The sequence below is a fragment of the Apteryx rowi genome, unplaced genomic scaffold (genome assembly GCF_003343035.1).
Source record: "Apteryx rowi isolate R43461 unplaced genomic scaffold, aptRow1 scaffold_67, whole genome shotgun sequence".
In the NCBI taxonomy this organism is placed as follows: domain Eukaryota; kingdom Metazoa; phylum Chordata; class Aves; order Apterygiformes; family Apterygidae; genus Apteryx; species Apteryx rowi.
The window spans coordinates 1,301,285-1,314,674 of record NW_020450949.1 but is presented as its reverse complement, the minus strand read 5'-3'; the positions used below and the strand labels follow the sequence as shown (position 1 = coordinate 1,314,674).

At 45.0% G+C, this 13,390-nt stretch overlaps 4 protein-coding genes across 5 annotated transcripts in view; 2 read left to right on the top strand and 2 right to left on the bottom strand.

The window, feature by feature from the left end:
* The window catches only part of LOC112975427 (myo-inositol 2-dehydrogenase-like), a 12,300-nt gene extending 11,341 nt beyond the window's left edge, over positions 1-959 (bottom strand). Inside the window, exon 1 of the mRNA XM_026085440.1 lies at positions 948-959. Within this exon, the coding sequence (XP_025941225.1) occupies positions 948-959 (12 nt within the window). The remainder of the gene's footprint in view (positions 1-947) is intronic.
* Positions 51-2,812, top strand: LOC112975483 (coiled-coil domain-containing protein 27-like). Of its 2 annotated transcripts, XM_026085660.1 has the most exons (4): positions 51-360; positions 1,643-1,844; positions 2,393-2,523; positions 2,668-2,812. In XM_026085660.1, the coding sequence occupies exons 2-4, from the start codon at positions 1,652-1,654 to the stop codon at positions 2,788-2,790; spliced, it is 447 nt and encodes a 148-aa protein (XP_025941445.1). In that variant the 5' UTR covers positions 51-360; positions 1,643-1,651; the 3' UTR covers positions 2,791-2,812. The 2 variants fall into 2 exon arrangements, with proteins under 2 accessions (XP_025941445.1, XP_025941444.1); XM_026085659.1 differs by lacking the exon at positions 51-360 and having other exon boundaries at positions 1,631-1,844.
* Positions 1,589-13,388, bottom strand: LRRC47 (leucine rich repeat containing 47; the record flags this gene model as incomplete). The annotated part of the gene is made up of 8 exons (XM_026085439.1): positions 1,589-1,807; positions 2,320-6,729; positions 7,736-7,825; positions 8,272-8,374; positions 9,257-9,372; positions 11,220-11,336; positions 12,270-12,722; positions 13,011-13,388. Coding segments are annotated over 7 exons (1,500 nt in total), but the record flags the coding sequence as incomplete, so codon positions are not given.
* Positions 3,110-4,368, top strand: LOC112975482 (coiled-coil domain-containing protein 27-like). Its single transcript, XM_026085657.1, has 3 exons — positions 3,110-3,358; positions 3,980-4,084; positions 4,209-4,368. Exons 1-3 carry the CDS (start codon positions 3,134-3,136, stop codon positions 4,344-4,346), a joined length of 468 nt encoding a protein of 155 aa, XP_025941442.1. The 5' UTR covers positions 3,110-3,133; the 3' UTR covers positions 4,347-4,368.
* Positions 13,389-13,390: the final 2 nt, after the last annotated feature.

The following is a 13,390-nucleotide window of genomic DNA, read 5'->3' as shown; positions in this document are numbered from 1 at the left end:
GCGCTGCCGTGGCGCCGCGCGGCGCTTCCCTCAGGGCTGCTCTACAGCCCGCGGTGGCTCCCAGCTCCGACCTTCCCTTCCAGAGCAGACAGCCGACCCCACGCCATGCTGTGGCAAAAGCCTTCGTGCAGGGGATGCGCTTTAGTAAACCCTACGTAACAGACRCCCGTTCTCCTGCTTTCACCCCCGTTCCTCTGCGCGCCGGACGACCTCCAACACGCTCAGAGTCCCACCGGTGACCGAAACGGGAAGGAAGACCCCGAACGGCAGCGTTTTGCTGGAGGAGCAAGTCTAGCCAGGCAGGAGGAAGGACAGGCAGACGCGGACGTTCCATGGTGCGTCAGCGCGATTTACGAAAAGGTGAGGAGGCCGCGCGAACGTTTGGGACGGGTCAGGTAACAGGGTCGCGGCTCCACGGAGCAGAGCGTTCTGCAGTCGCCACTCGAGCGAGMGATCGAAGTAACGGATCGCCCACTGCCCGGCAACCTTGCTGGATGATCCGAACAGCGGTTTCCTGACAATGCTCCATTTTAGAATGGAGTATACAGAATACACAGAAATGGGAAGAGGTGGAAGAGGATGTAGCAACCTGGGATCTTAAATCTGGTCAGATAGTATAAAATGTATGCAAAATGGACAGGTACTAAAACGCAGTAGTTAATGTACTCTTTAGATCCTCATCCACCTCTTTCATCTCCTCTAACAGACTGTTGAACTACAGCTGTGTTGTTTTAAATGTGCATAAATACCTCTCTATACCCATGAACAGCATCTAATGGCACTGGGAGAAGAGATAAATCGTCTCTCATGGTATGAGACAGAGTGTGCGAGGAAGSACAGTATGATCTCTGTCCTCCGAGGGGAGGTGGGAAGTCTGAAGCAGCAGCTGGACCTGCTCAAGGACACTGTTGTCACAGAGGCGGTAACTGCTTTCGCATCGCACGTACCGAGGCTGTCATTCGCTCTAAAGAGCGGCTGGGGTCACATGAAAGCTGACCACCCTTCGAAAGCCAAAACCCTCAAGGCTGAAAACCCTCTGACGCACAGAGGGTTTTGTTCAAGTTTTGTCCTCTAGGTACTTGAGCTCCAGCTGAGAAAGGAGTTTTCTGTATCGAGACTTGTTGTTGCTTCTGTCGCCCTCATTTTTCCCTTGCAGAAAAATGTATCCTCGCAACTGCTCACTGGTAACAGTGAGTCAAAGATTTTCAGTTTAACAAGCTCAAGGGACGACAGCAGCATCGCATCAAGCAGCATCAAGAAAAGTTTGAGGGGAAGTGGCATGCTTAAAATCAAAACTCAGGTATCATGATCAAAATTTTGGACTTCAAGATTACCCACTTATCTAAGGGCTTTATATGAAACCAGCAAGAACTGCAGGAACTGGAAAAGGCGGCGAAAGGCATCCCACACGCAGCCAGACGCATCGAAAGCGGTGACGTTAAAAAGGCACAAGCACGTGTAGTTACACACCCACTGTACCCCTTGATTACGCCTGTGAAGCTGTCTTCTTCCCGCCTCCCCGGGGGCTAAGCAATAGCACACAAGCTCTCCCTAAAACATTGCGGCTCCAGTTATGAATCCATGTCTCTCTACACAAGGCCTTATTAAAGCCTCAAAAATCTTTATTCCTCTGTCTTTATAGTATACAGAAATGGAACAAAAGAGCCCAAGTAAAGAAGTTGCTGAAGAAGTTCTCAGTGATGTGGATGTGGAAAGGGCCTTTCAGGAGCAGTCGGAAGCACAGGAGCAGGCACTGATGGCTAAGGTCACTGAGCTCCAGAAAGCCAACCAAGAACTCTGCGAAGAACTGCAGATGGCAAAAAATGACCACAACATGGCCACAGGTATCATGGGAAATGGCAGCCAAAAGCCTGAGACCATTTTTACTAGCTACCAAGTTTGTTCTTTTGCAGTTCTGTTTCTTTTACCTTGAAAAAAAATCTAGCTTAGGTTCTCATGAGGCTGAAACCTCCTGCTTTGACTTGTTGCTTTCAGAGTGGTTCAGAAATGACACTTATTTTGAAGCTACTCCCCCTCTCTCTCCTCTTAGACATGCATGAGGAAATCTTGCACAGGAGTCCTGACCAGTACCCTGGGGCACCCAAGCGTTTTGGCACTCTGGCAAACTTGTGCTCATGTTACTGGCAATACTAGCCCTGAGAATAGCTTCTACTCACAAAATGAGATTAGATGAGTTTATTATATATCACAGCAAAGTACTATGAATGCATTATTAATTAGTCTCATTGTGGCTGTAGTTTTAACTTCGCCCACAGTCTATACTCAGACGGTTATGAGAGCAGGTCCGCTTACGCTTACCTGAAAAAGGCTTCACGCAGTGCAGTTTTTGACAGGGATTCAGTTTACTTATAGTAGTACTCCAACTTTACAGGTGCTATCTCTTCCTTGCAAAGACAACTGGAGATCCAAGAATCCCAGCTTCGGAGAACCAAATCTGAAAAGGAAACGCTCCAAAAGGAGCTCAGAGAGCGAGAAAATCAGCTACAAGCTATGTCTACCAAGGTAGTGCCCCGGCAGCACAGTGACCGTTATTGTTAAGGGAGCTGGCAGCGGGGCAGTCAGTCTTCGTGACACAGTTCCCTGTCTAATGAGAYGGGAAGTTCAGCTGTGAACTGCAAACCTGAAGTGTAAAATCTTTTCTCTTAGTTTTGCAACCTGAGAGAAGGACGGAAACACGAAGAAATGATGGTGACAATAGAGAAGGAGAACTGCAGTCTTCGACAGGTGAATTTGGTGCAAAGTCCCATGCCGAATTATGGAAAATTCTAGTACTGACTGCTCAGCTATGCTTGTTTTAGGCCTGCGTGCATTTGTCCCATGAAAAAAATCCAAATTAAGTTACTCTGAATGTCTGACTTCCCGAGTTTATTTTACTGCTCGATTATTTTTTCTAATAGCAAACTTGCTGCTTTTAACTGCTCTAAATATAAGTATTACTCAGCACAGTAGCTTTGGAGAAAAATCCCAAAGTACTAGCGGTTACTGGTACTGACAAGTTTTGTAAGTCTGTAGATTGTCTGGGAAATAKGAGGAGGATTTGGACTGGATATGGGGAAGATGTGGCTGAGCCTCATCACTTTCTTCCTCACCATTCTGTAATGGCTTGATTCGCATGTCTCCACAGACCGTTACAAAACAAGAATCCAAACTGGCTGAGCAGAACAAGCTGATCAGTGAGTTACAGCGCACAGTCAGCCAGCTGCAGGCAAAGGTGCTGGTCAACGAATACCACATCCGAGAGCAGCAACGGGCACAAGAGGCGATCCAGAGCCAAGCTGACACACTGCAGCACACGGAGCAGCAAACTAAAGTAGCACTCCAGTGCCTCACCAGCAGGGTAAATGCAGCCTCTTTCACTTCAGATTCCTCCCTCCCTCCCTCTCAAGGGAGGCTTCAACCATCCCAAGCAGAGAATCAGAAAGCTCAGAGCCATTCCTGGGCAGAAGCACAGCAGGAGACTTACCAGGGCGCTGCAGTCCTTTGCTTCCAGGGCAGAGAAGGAAGCCGGATTTCCCTCTGCAGCGACAGGGCTAGAGGAGCAGGCAATTCAGGCCATTTGCTTCCCAACTTTTTAGCACGCAGCTTGTTTCAGTAGCAAAGCAAATAAGCCTTAAATACCAGAAACCCTCAAGAAACTTGAGTACAGAACTGTTAACATCACCAGGCTTCTAATATCCTTCCTGACAAAGTAACAGGTATCACCTTAATGCCAGTTGGTGTGTGCAGACTCCCTGTGGGCTTAACTCACGCCTCCTGTAGGAAGCACAGCTCCGATACCTGAAAGGTGCTTAGTCCACCTGGAAACACATTTTCCATTTCATCACTCACTAGCCACTTTTTTCAAGTCTGACAGCACAGAAGACACCTAAGTACCTCTGTCTCATAGTAAACTCCATGAAAGTGCTGGGCAATCACACAAAGACTAAACATACCTACTTCTTTTCTCTTTTATCAAAAGTTTGAAAGATATCGAAGCAAAATAATTCAGGCCACGTTCAGTACTGCAGGCAGCAAGTCTCCCCAGGCAGAACTGACTGATGAGGAGGTGCTGGAGGCAATGCAGGTATGTGGCTCCTTGGAATTCTGCTTCTATGAGCTAGCGGGGAACTGATGAGACAAGAAAATGCTTTAAAGTACCACTGTCAGTCTAATGCTTTTGTATCCCTTTGCACATCTCTGATTTTCAGAAAATTATTAACGAACGGATGGAGTTCCATCAGATGCTGAAACAGAAAGGTGTCAAGGTCCCATCTCTCTACAGCCTCGACCCGTCTGCTTCATCCCCTACCAATTCCAGGAGTAGCAGAAAGAGTCCCTTAAAGTAGTATCTTCTGATGCCTGAAAACTAATCCTAACAGCTGAGTCAGTCAGAACAYATGTCACCACCTTCAGGCTCCTGTTACTTTGTTTTCAGACAGTGATTTACTGACAAATTAAACTGTCCATATTCGACCTAAATCAAGTTCTGCAGGAATATCTAACTGGATTGTTTTCCGATAGATGAAACTGAGGACTCAGAGCACAATTCACTGTAAATCATTAGTCTGTAGGATTATTCCACTTCACAAGGGAGGTTTTAAGTACTACTTAGCACCGATCAGATAAAAGCAACTAGAAGAAGTTGTTACCATTTTTGTGGCATACAATAGCTGCTTTGGCGAGTTTACTTCAGTGTTGTCAACTGCCCTCCTTTTCCATATAATCACATATGCATAAGGATGCATCGCTAAGTTTCTCTAATTAGGATCAGGTCAATCTTGCAAACCTGCCAAAATTTAATAGTCTGATCCATGTCTTTTAATATCAATGCTGTCTTAACTCTCCTAAAACACACTAGAGAGATCACCAGTGCTGAGCTCAAAATTCAGTAGCTGGTGATCCTTCTTTGCCTTGGCAAACTCCCAGTCCAAGCTTTTATGCTACTTCCCATTTCACTGCCCATTTTCTTCCCTGGACGATGGGACAAAATACACCCTCGCCGAGTTTGTGGATGAGACCAAACTCAGGCCAGGAGGAATGAAGAAATGGGCTGAAAGAAATCTCATGAAGTTCAAAGACAAATGAAAGTCTTGCACCCGGGACAGAATAATTCTCAGGAAACGGTATAGGCTGGGGGACAAACTGCAGAGGGAACTGATTATGAGTTCAATTTGCATAGTTACAGGAGTGGAAAATTCACCAATGCTGAAACAAGTGACTGTGACATATCACTGCAAGAACCATTTTATTTTTCCATTCAATTTGCAAATCCCAACATGTGAACATATTTGTCAAAGTATCTGGAAGTTCAGTTAGAGTTATGTGACATTTTTAACAGGAAAAAGAAGTGAATCTGCTGATCACCCTAGCTTGGGAGAGGTTTCCATTTATACAGTTAGTAGCCAGAATGTAAAAAATCACCCACAGACTGCAAGAATTAGAACCACCCTACCTGTGCTTTGGAAGGTGTCCCCCTCCACACCTTTCACTTTGGAGTGTGACGGGCAACTCCGCTAGGATCACTTTGGGGCAAGAGCGCTKGTATTCCAGGCAGACAGGGGAGCAGTAATAGTGGTGGTGTAGATCAGTGTCACCTTCTGAACAGAGGTGAACTTCATGAGCAAGAACAAACCCAGTGCTTGATCAACAGCTAACTCGGTGGGGACGCAAGTTCAGCACAGCTGGCATTTCCACAAAGATGGATTATAGCTGTAAAATGCACTGGGAATCAGAGCCCCCCTGCAGTCAATTTGGCTGACTTCATTTAAAAACGGAAGCTGTGTTAATGTGAGAACAGTGGAGAAACCATCACTTTAAAGCTCATTGCTCAAGTTCCAACAGCAATTAGATCGAAGWTTTTTAAAAGATGCAGAATTTTCAGTGTTTCATGATTACTCCAGATATAAAGTTATGCAGAACTGCACAAAAAACCCAAGGCCCTAATTAATGTAAATCTTCCTTAAATACCATACCTTTTGATGGTATGCTAGCTAAGTATTTTGGCATTCTGTCTCTAGTACTGGTATACAGCATACAACTTGGTTAGTTCCGATGCTGGCATCTACTGGATTTCTCAGTTTAGCTACTAAAATAACAATCCAGTGGAAAACTACCAGGAAGAAAGTGATCTTGCAGAAAAATATGACTGCATCCGTTTTATAAACTGCTATCATGCTATAATGTTTCTGTCTATAAGTTAATGCATTCTAACTTCCAATACCACCTTTGCTTTTAAGTTTGCCTTTGGAGATACTGATATCTCTAACTGGTCAGAATAGTGGTAAATTTTTATTAAGGCTGAAAGAATGCAATACTCCTTGCCATAGCTTGATCAAACTTAAAAGTTTTTACATACCAAGGCAGGATACACTGCACCTTTCTTTAAAAAATAAATAAAAAATAAAGTAGCAATCTCACCGTGTACAAGTTGCATTCTTGAACATGAAAAAGATGAAAACTGAATACTTCTCTTAGATTTGACAGCTGCTAACGTATTACAGTCAGAAGAGAGGAAACTGTGCTTAGGTCAGTTTTTGAAGGATAAAGTACTTTCAAGTTTCCATCTGTGTCCACCACTCGAACCTGCTCCACTAGCAATGGAGAATTCATCTGCTGTACATTTTGCCCGGGGTTCAAATTCACTGGCCCACAAAGAGCATCAGATTCATTATCTGAGCCTGAGTCTTCTTCCCTATTTTCCAAGGTGAATCTGTTTAGTTCTGCTATTTTCTGTTAAAAGCAAAACACAGAAAACAAGATTAAAGTAAGCGTGAATACTGCATCTATGCTCTCCGAGATACAAATCTGGCCTGCCCCGGAGGACTCTGCACAAAAACATTCTTCAGTGGGTTAGAATCTTTCAGGAAATTGAAAGAACTTTTGAAGTTACCACTGCTGTACTCCTATCGGGCACCTGCTCCTTCTGAATAGCTTTTTTTGTTTTGTTTTAAATACAGATTTCAGTCTTTGTCAAAGCACTTGATTCTAAGCAAAAAGACCCTGCTATAAGATCACCATTAATGAGTTTGCTTTCACTGCATTTCAAGCTGTCTCTGTTACTGCCTTGTGTCAACTAGACAAGTCAGTTAACCTCCACTAATTAGTTCTAAAGCTCACGTGAACTGGACAACAAAACTAACATTTACGTAGGTTGCAAAACATTCAACAGGATGCTCTGCTGTACCAGCCATACACTAAGCTTTACCATCTTCAGGGAGAAAGCTTTCATTAGAAGAAAGCATGTTGAACAGCATTTACTGAAACCATCCCACTGCTAATATAGTTTTCTTAACATAAAATTAACCACATTTGGATTAACGTGACTTTGTTTTAGGCAAATGTCTAGGTTTATCACCAAGCTCCTCTTGCACCTGCTCTTTGTATCTGAAAGATAGTTCTATAATAACACTAGGAACCAAGCGAGCTGAGGCGCAAAACCTCCCTAAAAGAATTTCTTCATGGCTACTGAAGCAACGAGTTCACTAACAAGGTGAAGGTGTTGAAAGTCAAGCCACATATTGTGGTAACGCAGCACTGCTCATCCTTGGCRAGTTTTTAAAGTCTGCCAGGCGCTCAGAGATAAGCATATAAAAATCTCCTGAGATACAGCAAAAATGGAAAAGGAAGTAAAGAAAAAAATCAACTCCTGTGTTCTTCTCCAACATATGCGAGCACTTAAACATTTCGCTAAGAAGCACACCAAGAACAAATCGGATTATTTTATCGAATTACCTACCAGAATCAGTGCATCCATGACATCTTTGCATGTCTGTAAACTGGTATCACTCGTCACTTCTAGAAATAGATCACACGTGTCTTTTCTAATCTGTAAGGATTTCAAAGGTAAAGCGAGTAATGAATCAGAGCATACTCATTCAGTTATTTGGCAACATTTCTCAGAACGCAAAAACTGAATGAGAGGTATTCAGAACCACGTGCAAAGTTTCTTTACAAGTAAAAATCTGCCTTCCTGCCCTTCTCTTTGCCACTCAATAAAGACATATCTGCAAAGGAAAACTGGTACCTTTGGAGCAGTCTGCCACAGCTTCACAAATTGCAAATGTAAAATTTAACCCTTTAAGATCCATCTCAATCTGATACTCTAGTACAGAAGATTCAGGCTTTGAAGATTTGTATTTGGAATGTGACCATGAGCTTCACAGACTCATGCATATCTTGGAGTCTGGAGCTAAATGTTCCTCAGCAGAAAAAAAATCACTGTTTAATTTTGATCAATGTGTTTCCACTCTAACAGAGACTAGTAGTTTGTACCTTTGTTTTCTCACTATTGGTTATCGGCGGGAAAGAAATAACAACACCTTCAGCATCCACAAGACACGGATAGTTATCTTTGCCATCCAGTAACTGAAGATACCTGCCAAGAAAAAAGCAAAAAGTGAGTAACTGAAACAGCAGCTGGACATATTGGCAGAAAATAGCGGCAAAACTACTAGCGCGTTCCTGAGCTACCACGTTTCACAGACAGAAATGAGAGCACCAAAATTCAGCCAGATGTTATCCTGGCGACACAAGAGAAAAGCCACTAGCTACAGGAAGCGAAGGGCTAGTACTAGGATATAACTCACATTTTTATATCCACACTGCCAAAGTAAATTGACGTGCTTCTAATGCTTTCAGAGATCCCAGTGCTCAAACAGGAACACCAGACAGTCCATTTTCCGATTCTTCCAGCTGACTTATTTAATTTTCTCTATTACTTACTGCAATATACAGTTCTCCCACTATGCACTCGGCAAATTTCCCCAAGCTGCACAAGCRATGGATATGGGCAGTAATCCCTACATAAGCAGTAAACAGAGTAGGGCAGAGTGATGCTTTGCTTTAAATATAGCGCATCTGCTGTTACATGCCGATTTACAACACCTGTGAACTGCTTAATTTACTGAATGTGCGTGACATCTGATTTCTCTTTGGCTCCCTTTTATTTGCTATTCTATTCTTTCATTTGCTGTTCATCTTCATGGACAGTTCACATGACATGAATTTACTCTTGATGCAGCTAGAAATAACGGAAGTCACTCATCAACCTCGTTTTAGTCAGCGTTACTGTTTATGAAAAACACTGAGCTAAATTTTGCACTTCAACTCCTGGAAGCTCATGCTGAGTTTGTTAGCCCAAATAGCATTAGAAAAATTGTTCCATTATTTATTTGATTGCATTTTTCTTCTATGCTGTTTTTCCATATGAATTACTAGAATTCACTCAAAGAAAAACTGAAAGATTGAGTATACTGACTTGTGCAATCCAGAGATATTTTGACGCTTCTTCTGTTTCCTCTGCTCCTCAGCTTCTAACTGCAGCTGACGGACAAGATCCTTTGCCTTGATCTCCTTTCGACCTAGGGGCATTATCTACACCATACAAGAAAAGCAAACATTTGATATTAAGAGCAACTCAAACACTGCGGTTATTAACAGTCTTTTGTAAGCAAAAGGATAACTGAAACGTACTTCAAGTGAAATTACTTACAACCAAATTTGTATTTCTATATACTGCATGAAATCAAACAACAGTGGATTCTGTCAAGTGTTCAAATATATCCTTGTTCTCCTTGACAGTCTTCCTAGCCAGTGCGATGTAGTTAGATGGTGCGCTTTATCTGCTCACCTTGGCAACGCAATGGAATTCTTTGCATAAGCGTGTTCTTGATTGCTTTGGAAACGCCACTTGTATTTCAGGGCATATTCCGTGATATTTGCTGCCAGTGCTTCTTTCTCTGACCCAGCTACTTGATACAAGAAAACCCAGTGCCAGGCAATTTTCCCAGTTCTGTTGAAATACTGAAGACCGGCTCCCAAATTTTATTACTATTCATGGCATCCAGCAGACAATACAGCAAGTTAATATACTTCACATGATGACTACTCAAAGCCTCTTTGACTGAAGACTATTTTCTGTTTGGTCATGCAGCACATTAGATCAAATAGCCCAAGCAATTGGGATAAATGGCTTTGTATCATGACCTAGGGAGTAATTTCACTACAACAAGAGTTTTGGTAAAGCCTGTATCTTTTGCAAGAGTTCTCCCTCCTACAGGGAAGAAAGAAAAAAAAAAAATCTGAGTATCTGCTAAACCATTAACACAGAAAGGTTTTTTGTTATTGAAGAAATGTCATCGTTCCTAACCTCATTCAGTCTGGAAATCTACTTTCTATTTCATGTGAACTACTATGATCACATTCAGTCCAAAGCTTCCCATGAGCTACAACAGCAGACTCATTCACCAGTACTAAAACAGTTTTCTTAATCAGTTCTTTCACTGTCACCATACACTGAAGGATGTGAAAAATTCCTGTACCATAACAGAAGCTACGTACAAAAGGCTCGGCATACTGTCATGAAAACGAAGGCTAAATCCCTGAAGAGCAGGCTTTTTGCACAAAAAAGTTACAAATCCAAAGGGTCTAGTGAGCAGAATGCAACCAAAACCTCGGATCAGCTCCAAAGAGTCAACATATTCTAACTATTCAGTCTTCAGTGAGATCAGTTCTGGAGATAACGCATTCAAAGAAATCCTAAAATAGGTGTAAATAGATGAGGATCACCAGTTTGAAATAACATTTTTATAGCCTGGATTGAAGTTTCACATCAAGTACAGCCTAGGAGGTTGTCACATGAATGTACTGCAAGCTTTGCTTTCCTTTGAAAGCAGCAACATAAGTTACTGAAGAGTGGGATAAACTAACAGAACCTGTTTTGATTTTAACTGCGTCGCCTTGAGGGCAGCTACCAATCRAGGTGCACTCACACGAACGAGCACCTGCTTTGCTGTGCAACACTGCAGGTACGGAGGGAACATTAAGACTGTAACACCACAACACAGGAGAGAGGGTGACTGAGGTACTGGTGTTTCACTACTGATCCTAAGCAAAAGCACACAGTAAGCAAGACCAGAACGTCTGTAAAGAACAAAAAAGTCTACGTCTGCTTTCCCTGTTAGCACGTTTAAGTTTCCAACTGCTGTCGCTAAGCCCTCAGACAAATGCACTCTGGACTGGTCCTGGAACAACGCTAAGTTGCTTTGTGAGGCTTGTTTAAGCAGGGTTTGTTAAAGCAGGAGAGCAAGAACATTAGCACAGCTTCTAAACTAAATTAGCTCCTGGTGTTAGTCCTTCTAGGACCTAGGTGGGTAAGAAGAAAAAAAAGAGAAAAAAGGAGAAAAAGAAGGGGAAAGGGCCACAGCTGCCACTGGCCCTACCTTCAATTCACCAGGAGGCTGAACGTCATATATCAGAGGACCTTTGATCAGCTGCAAGTCATGTGTGGCAATTGTGGCTGCTGTTCGCTTTTCACAGATGTCTTCATGCAGTTTAGTCTAAAACATAAAGAATGTCATCAAAATATACCAGCATGATTTACTTCCCCCTACAGTTCAGCATTCCTCTGTATTTAAGGTTTGTAGCATTATCAGACTAATTTACTAATCATAACTTGGATGGTGTCTGAACACATCCCCACACAACACTTAAAAGCTCTTCCAAACTGAAGAGAGATTTAATACAAAAAGCTAAACAGGGATCTCTTCTCCTTAACTGGGGAAGTAAATTTATCTGAATTACAAACCAAACATAAGGATAGCAGAGCATTATATATTAAGTATTTCTTCATGGGGAAACAAGCAGCTTTAGATCAGAAAACAAACCACAAATACACAACCCTGTAAGTCTGCAGGAAGCTAACACCTGCCACCTAACGGACATGTGGGCAGTGTGCCTGCTGAAATTCCGCGCTTATGATACCTTAGTCTGCAGGTTAAGGGTACAAAAAGAAGTTTTACTACAGATTAGAGTACTTAAAGCCAAACCAGGATAGTTTTAGCATGAATGTGCGTTTATTATTAATTCTCAATAGGTTCAACAACAGCAACAAGCTGTTGTTATACCGGCAACATGAACGCACACACGTTCATTGCCCTCTCGTGGCAGAATCTGAACTCCTATTACGTTTTTCATAAGAAACGGGTTTGGTTATCGCAAACTGGGACGAAATCCTGACCAAGCAGCCTGTCAYAGAGAGAGGTATCAAAGGTCATTCCGCACTGCTCTCCTACAGTAACCGTATCGCCTACTAACCACAGGGAAACTTCAACCGAAGTTTCTGAAAGACTTTGGTCGCTTTCTTGATAGGAAAAGAACGGTGCAAGTAGCAATGACGGCCGCAGCACCTTCCTCTGAAATTAATAGTACGATAACGCTGTTAATTGCGTTCTCGTTACAAACGATCACTAACGTAAGGCTGCAATAGTTACCTGGGCAGACAGAAACCTCTTCAACGCGTTTCCTGGCTTTAAGTTCACTCCCTTCAGCACGCAGCACACGATGAAGGGTCGCACGTCTCTGATGCCTGGGCTCACTTTGACAGTCAAGGGCGCAGGATTTTCAGAGACGTGCAGAACCTTAACCAGCAGCCTGCTGATGTCTTCCAGCTCGTCCGGTTCCCCATCCCCGCCATCCTTCTTCTGACGTTTCTCTCTCTTCTTCTTCCTGTTCTCCTCTCGCGTGCTCTCGGCTTTCCCTTTCCCACATCCGCGGCCTCTCACCCGCAGATACTCCAGGATGGATTTTGTCTGGCAGCCGTTGACCATCTTCTCCAGCCGCTTGTCCTTCAGCCTGTTGCCCCTGAAGTTGACCTCCTTCAGCCTGGGGCAGTCGGCCAGCTCGGCCGGCAGCTCCGTCAGCTGGTTGTTGGAGACGTCCAGGCTCTGCAAGAGACCCCCGGCGTCAGGCTGGCGTCCCTCCCCGGGATGCGGGACCCCCCTTCTCCCACGGGATCCCCTCCCTGGGACCCGGGACCCCCCTTTTCCCACGGGATCCCCTCCCTGGGACCCAGGATCACTCCCCGGGATGTGGGACACCCCCTTCTCCCACGGGATCCCCTCCCTGGAACCCGGGACCCCCTTTCTCCCACAGGATCCCCTCCCCCGGGGACAAGGGGCCCCCCCTCTGCCCCGGGACCCCCCCTCTGCCCCGGGCTCCCCCCTGTCGCCCACCTTGAGGGCCGGCAGGGCGGCGATGTCGGCGCCCAGCTCCGCCACCTCGTTGTCGGCCGCCTCCAGGTGGCTGAGGAGCGGGAAGAGCCCGGCGGCGGCGGCGGGGGGCGGCAGGAGGCCGCCGGGCAGCGCGCGGAGCCGGTTGCCGGAGAGCAGCAGCGCCTGGAGGCGCGGCGCGGCGCGGGCCAGCCCCGGGCCCAGCTCGCGCAGCCGGTTGCCGCCCAGGTTGAGGCTGCGCAGCTGCGGGAAGGCCGGGGCGCCGCCGGGATCGGGATCGGCCTCAGCACCGGGCCCCGGCCCCGCACCGCCCAGCGGCGGCGGCAGCGCCTCCAGGCCGTTGCCCGAGAGGTCGAGGACGCGCAGGGCCGGCAGCGGCCCGC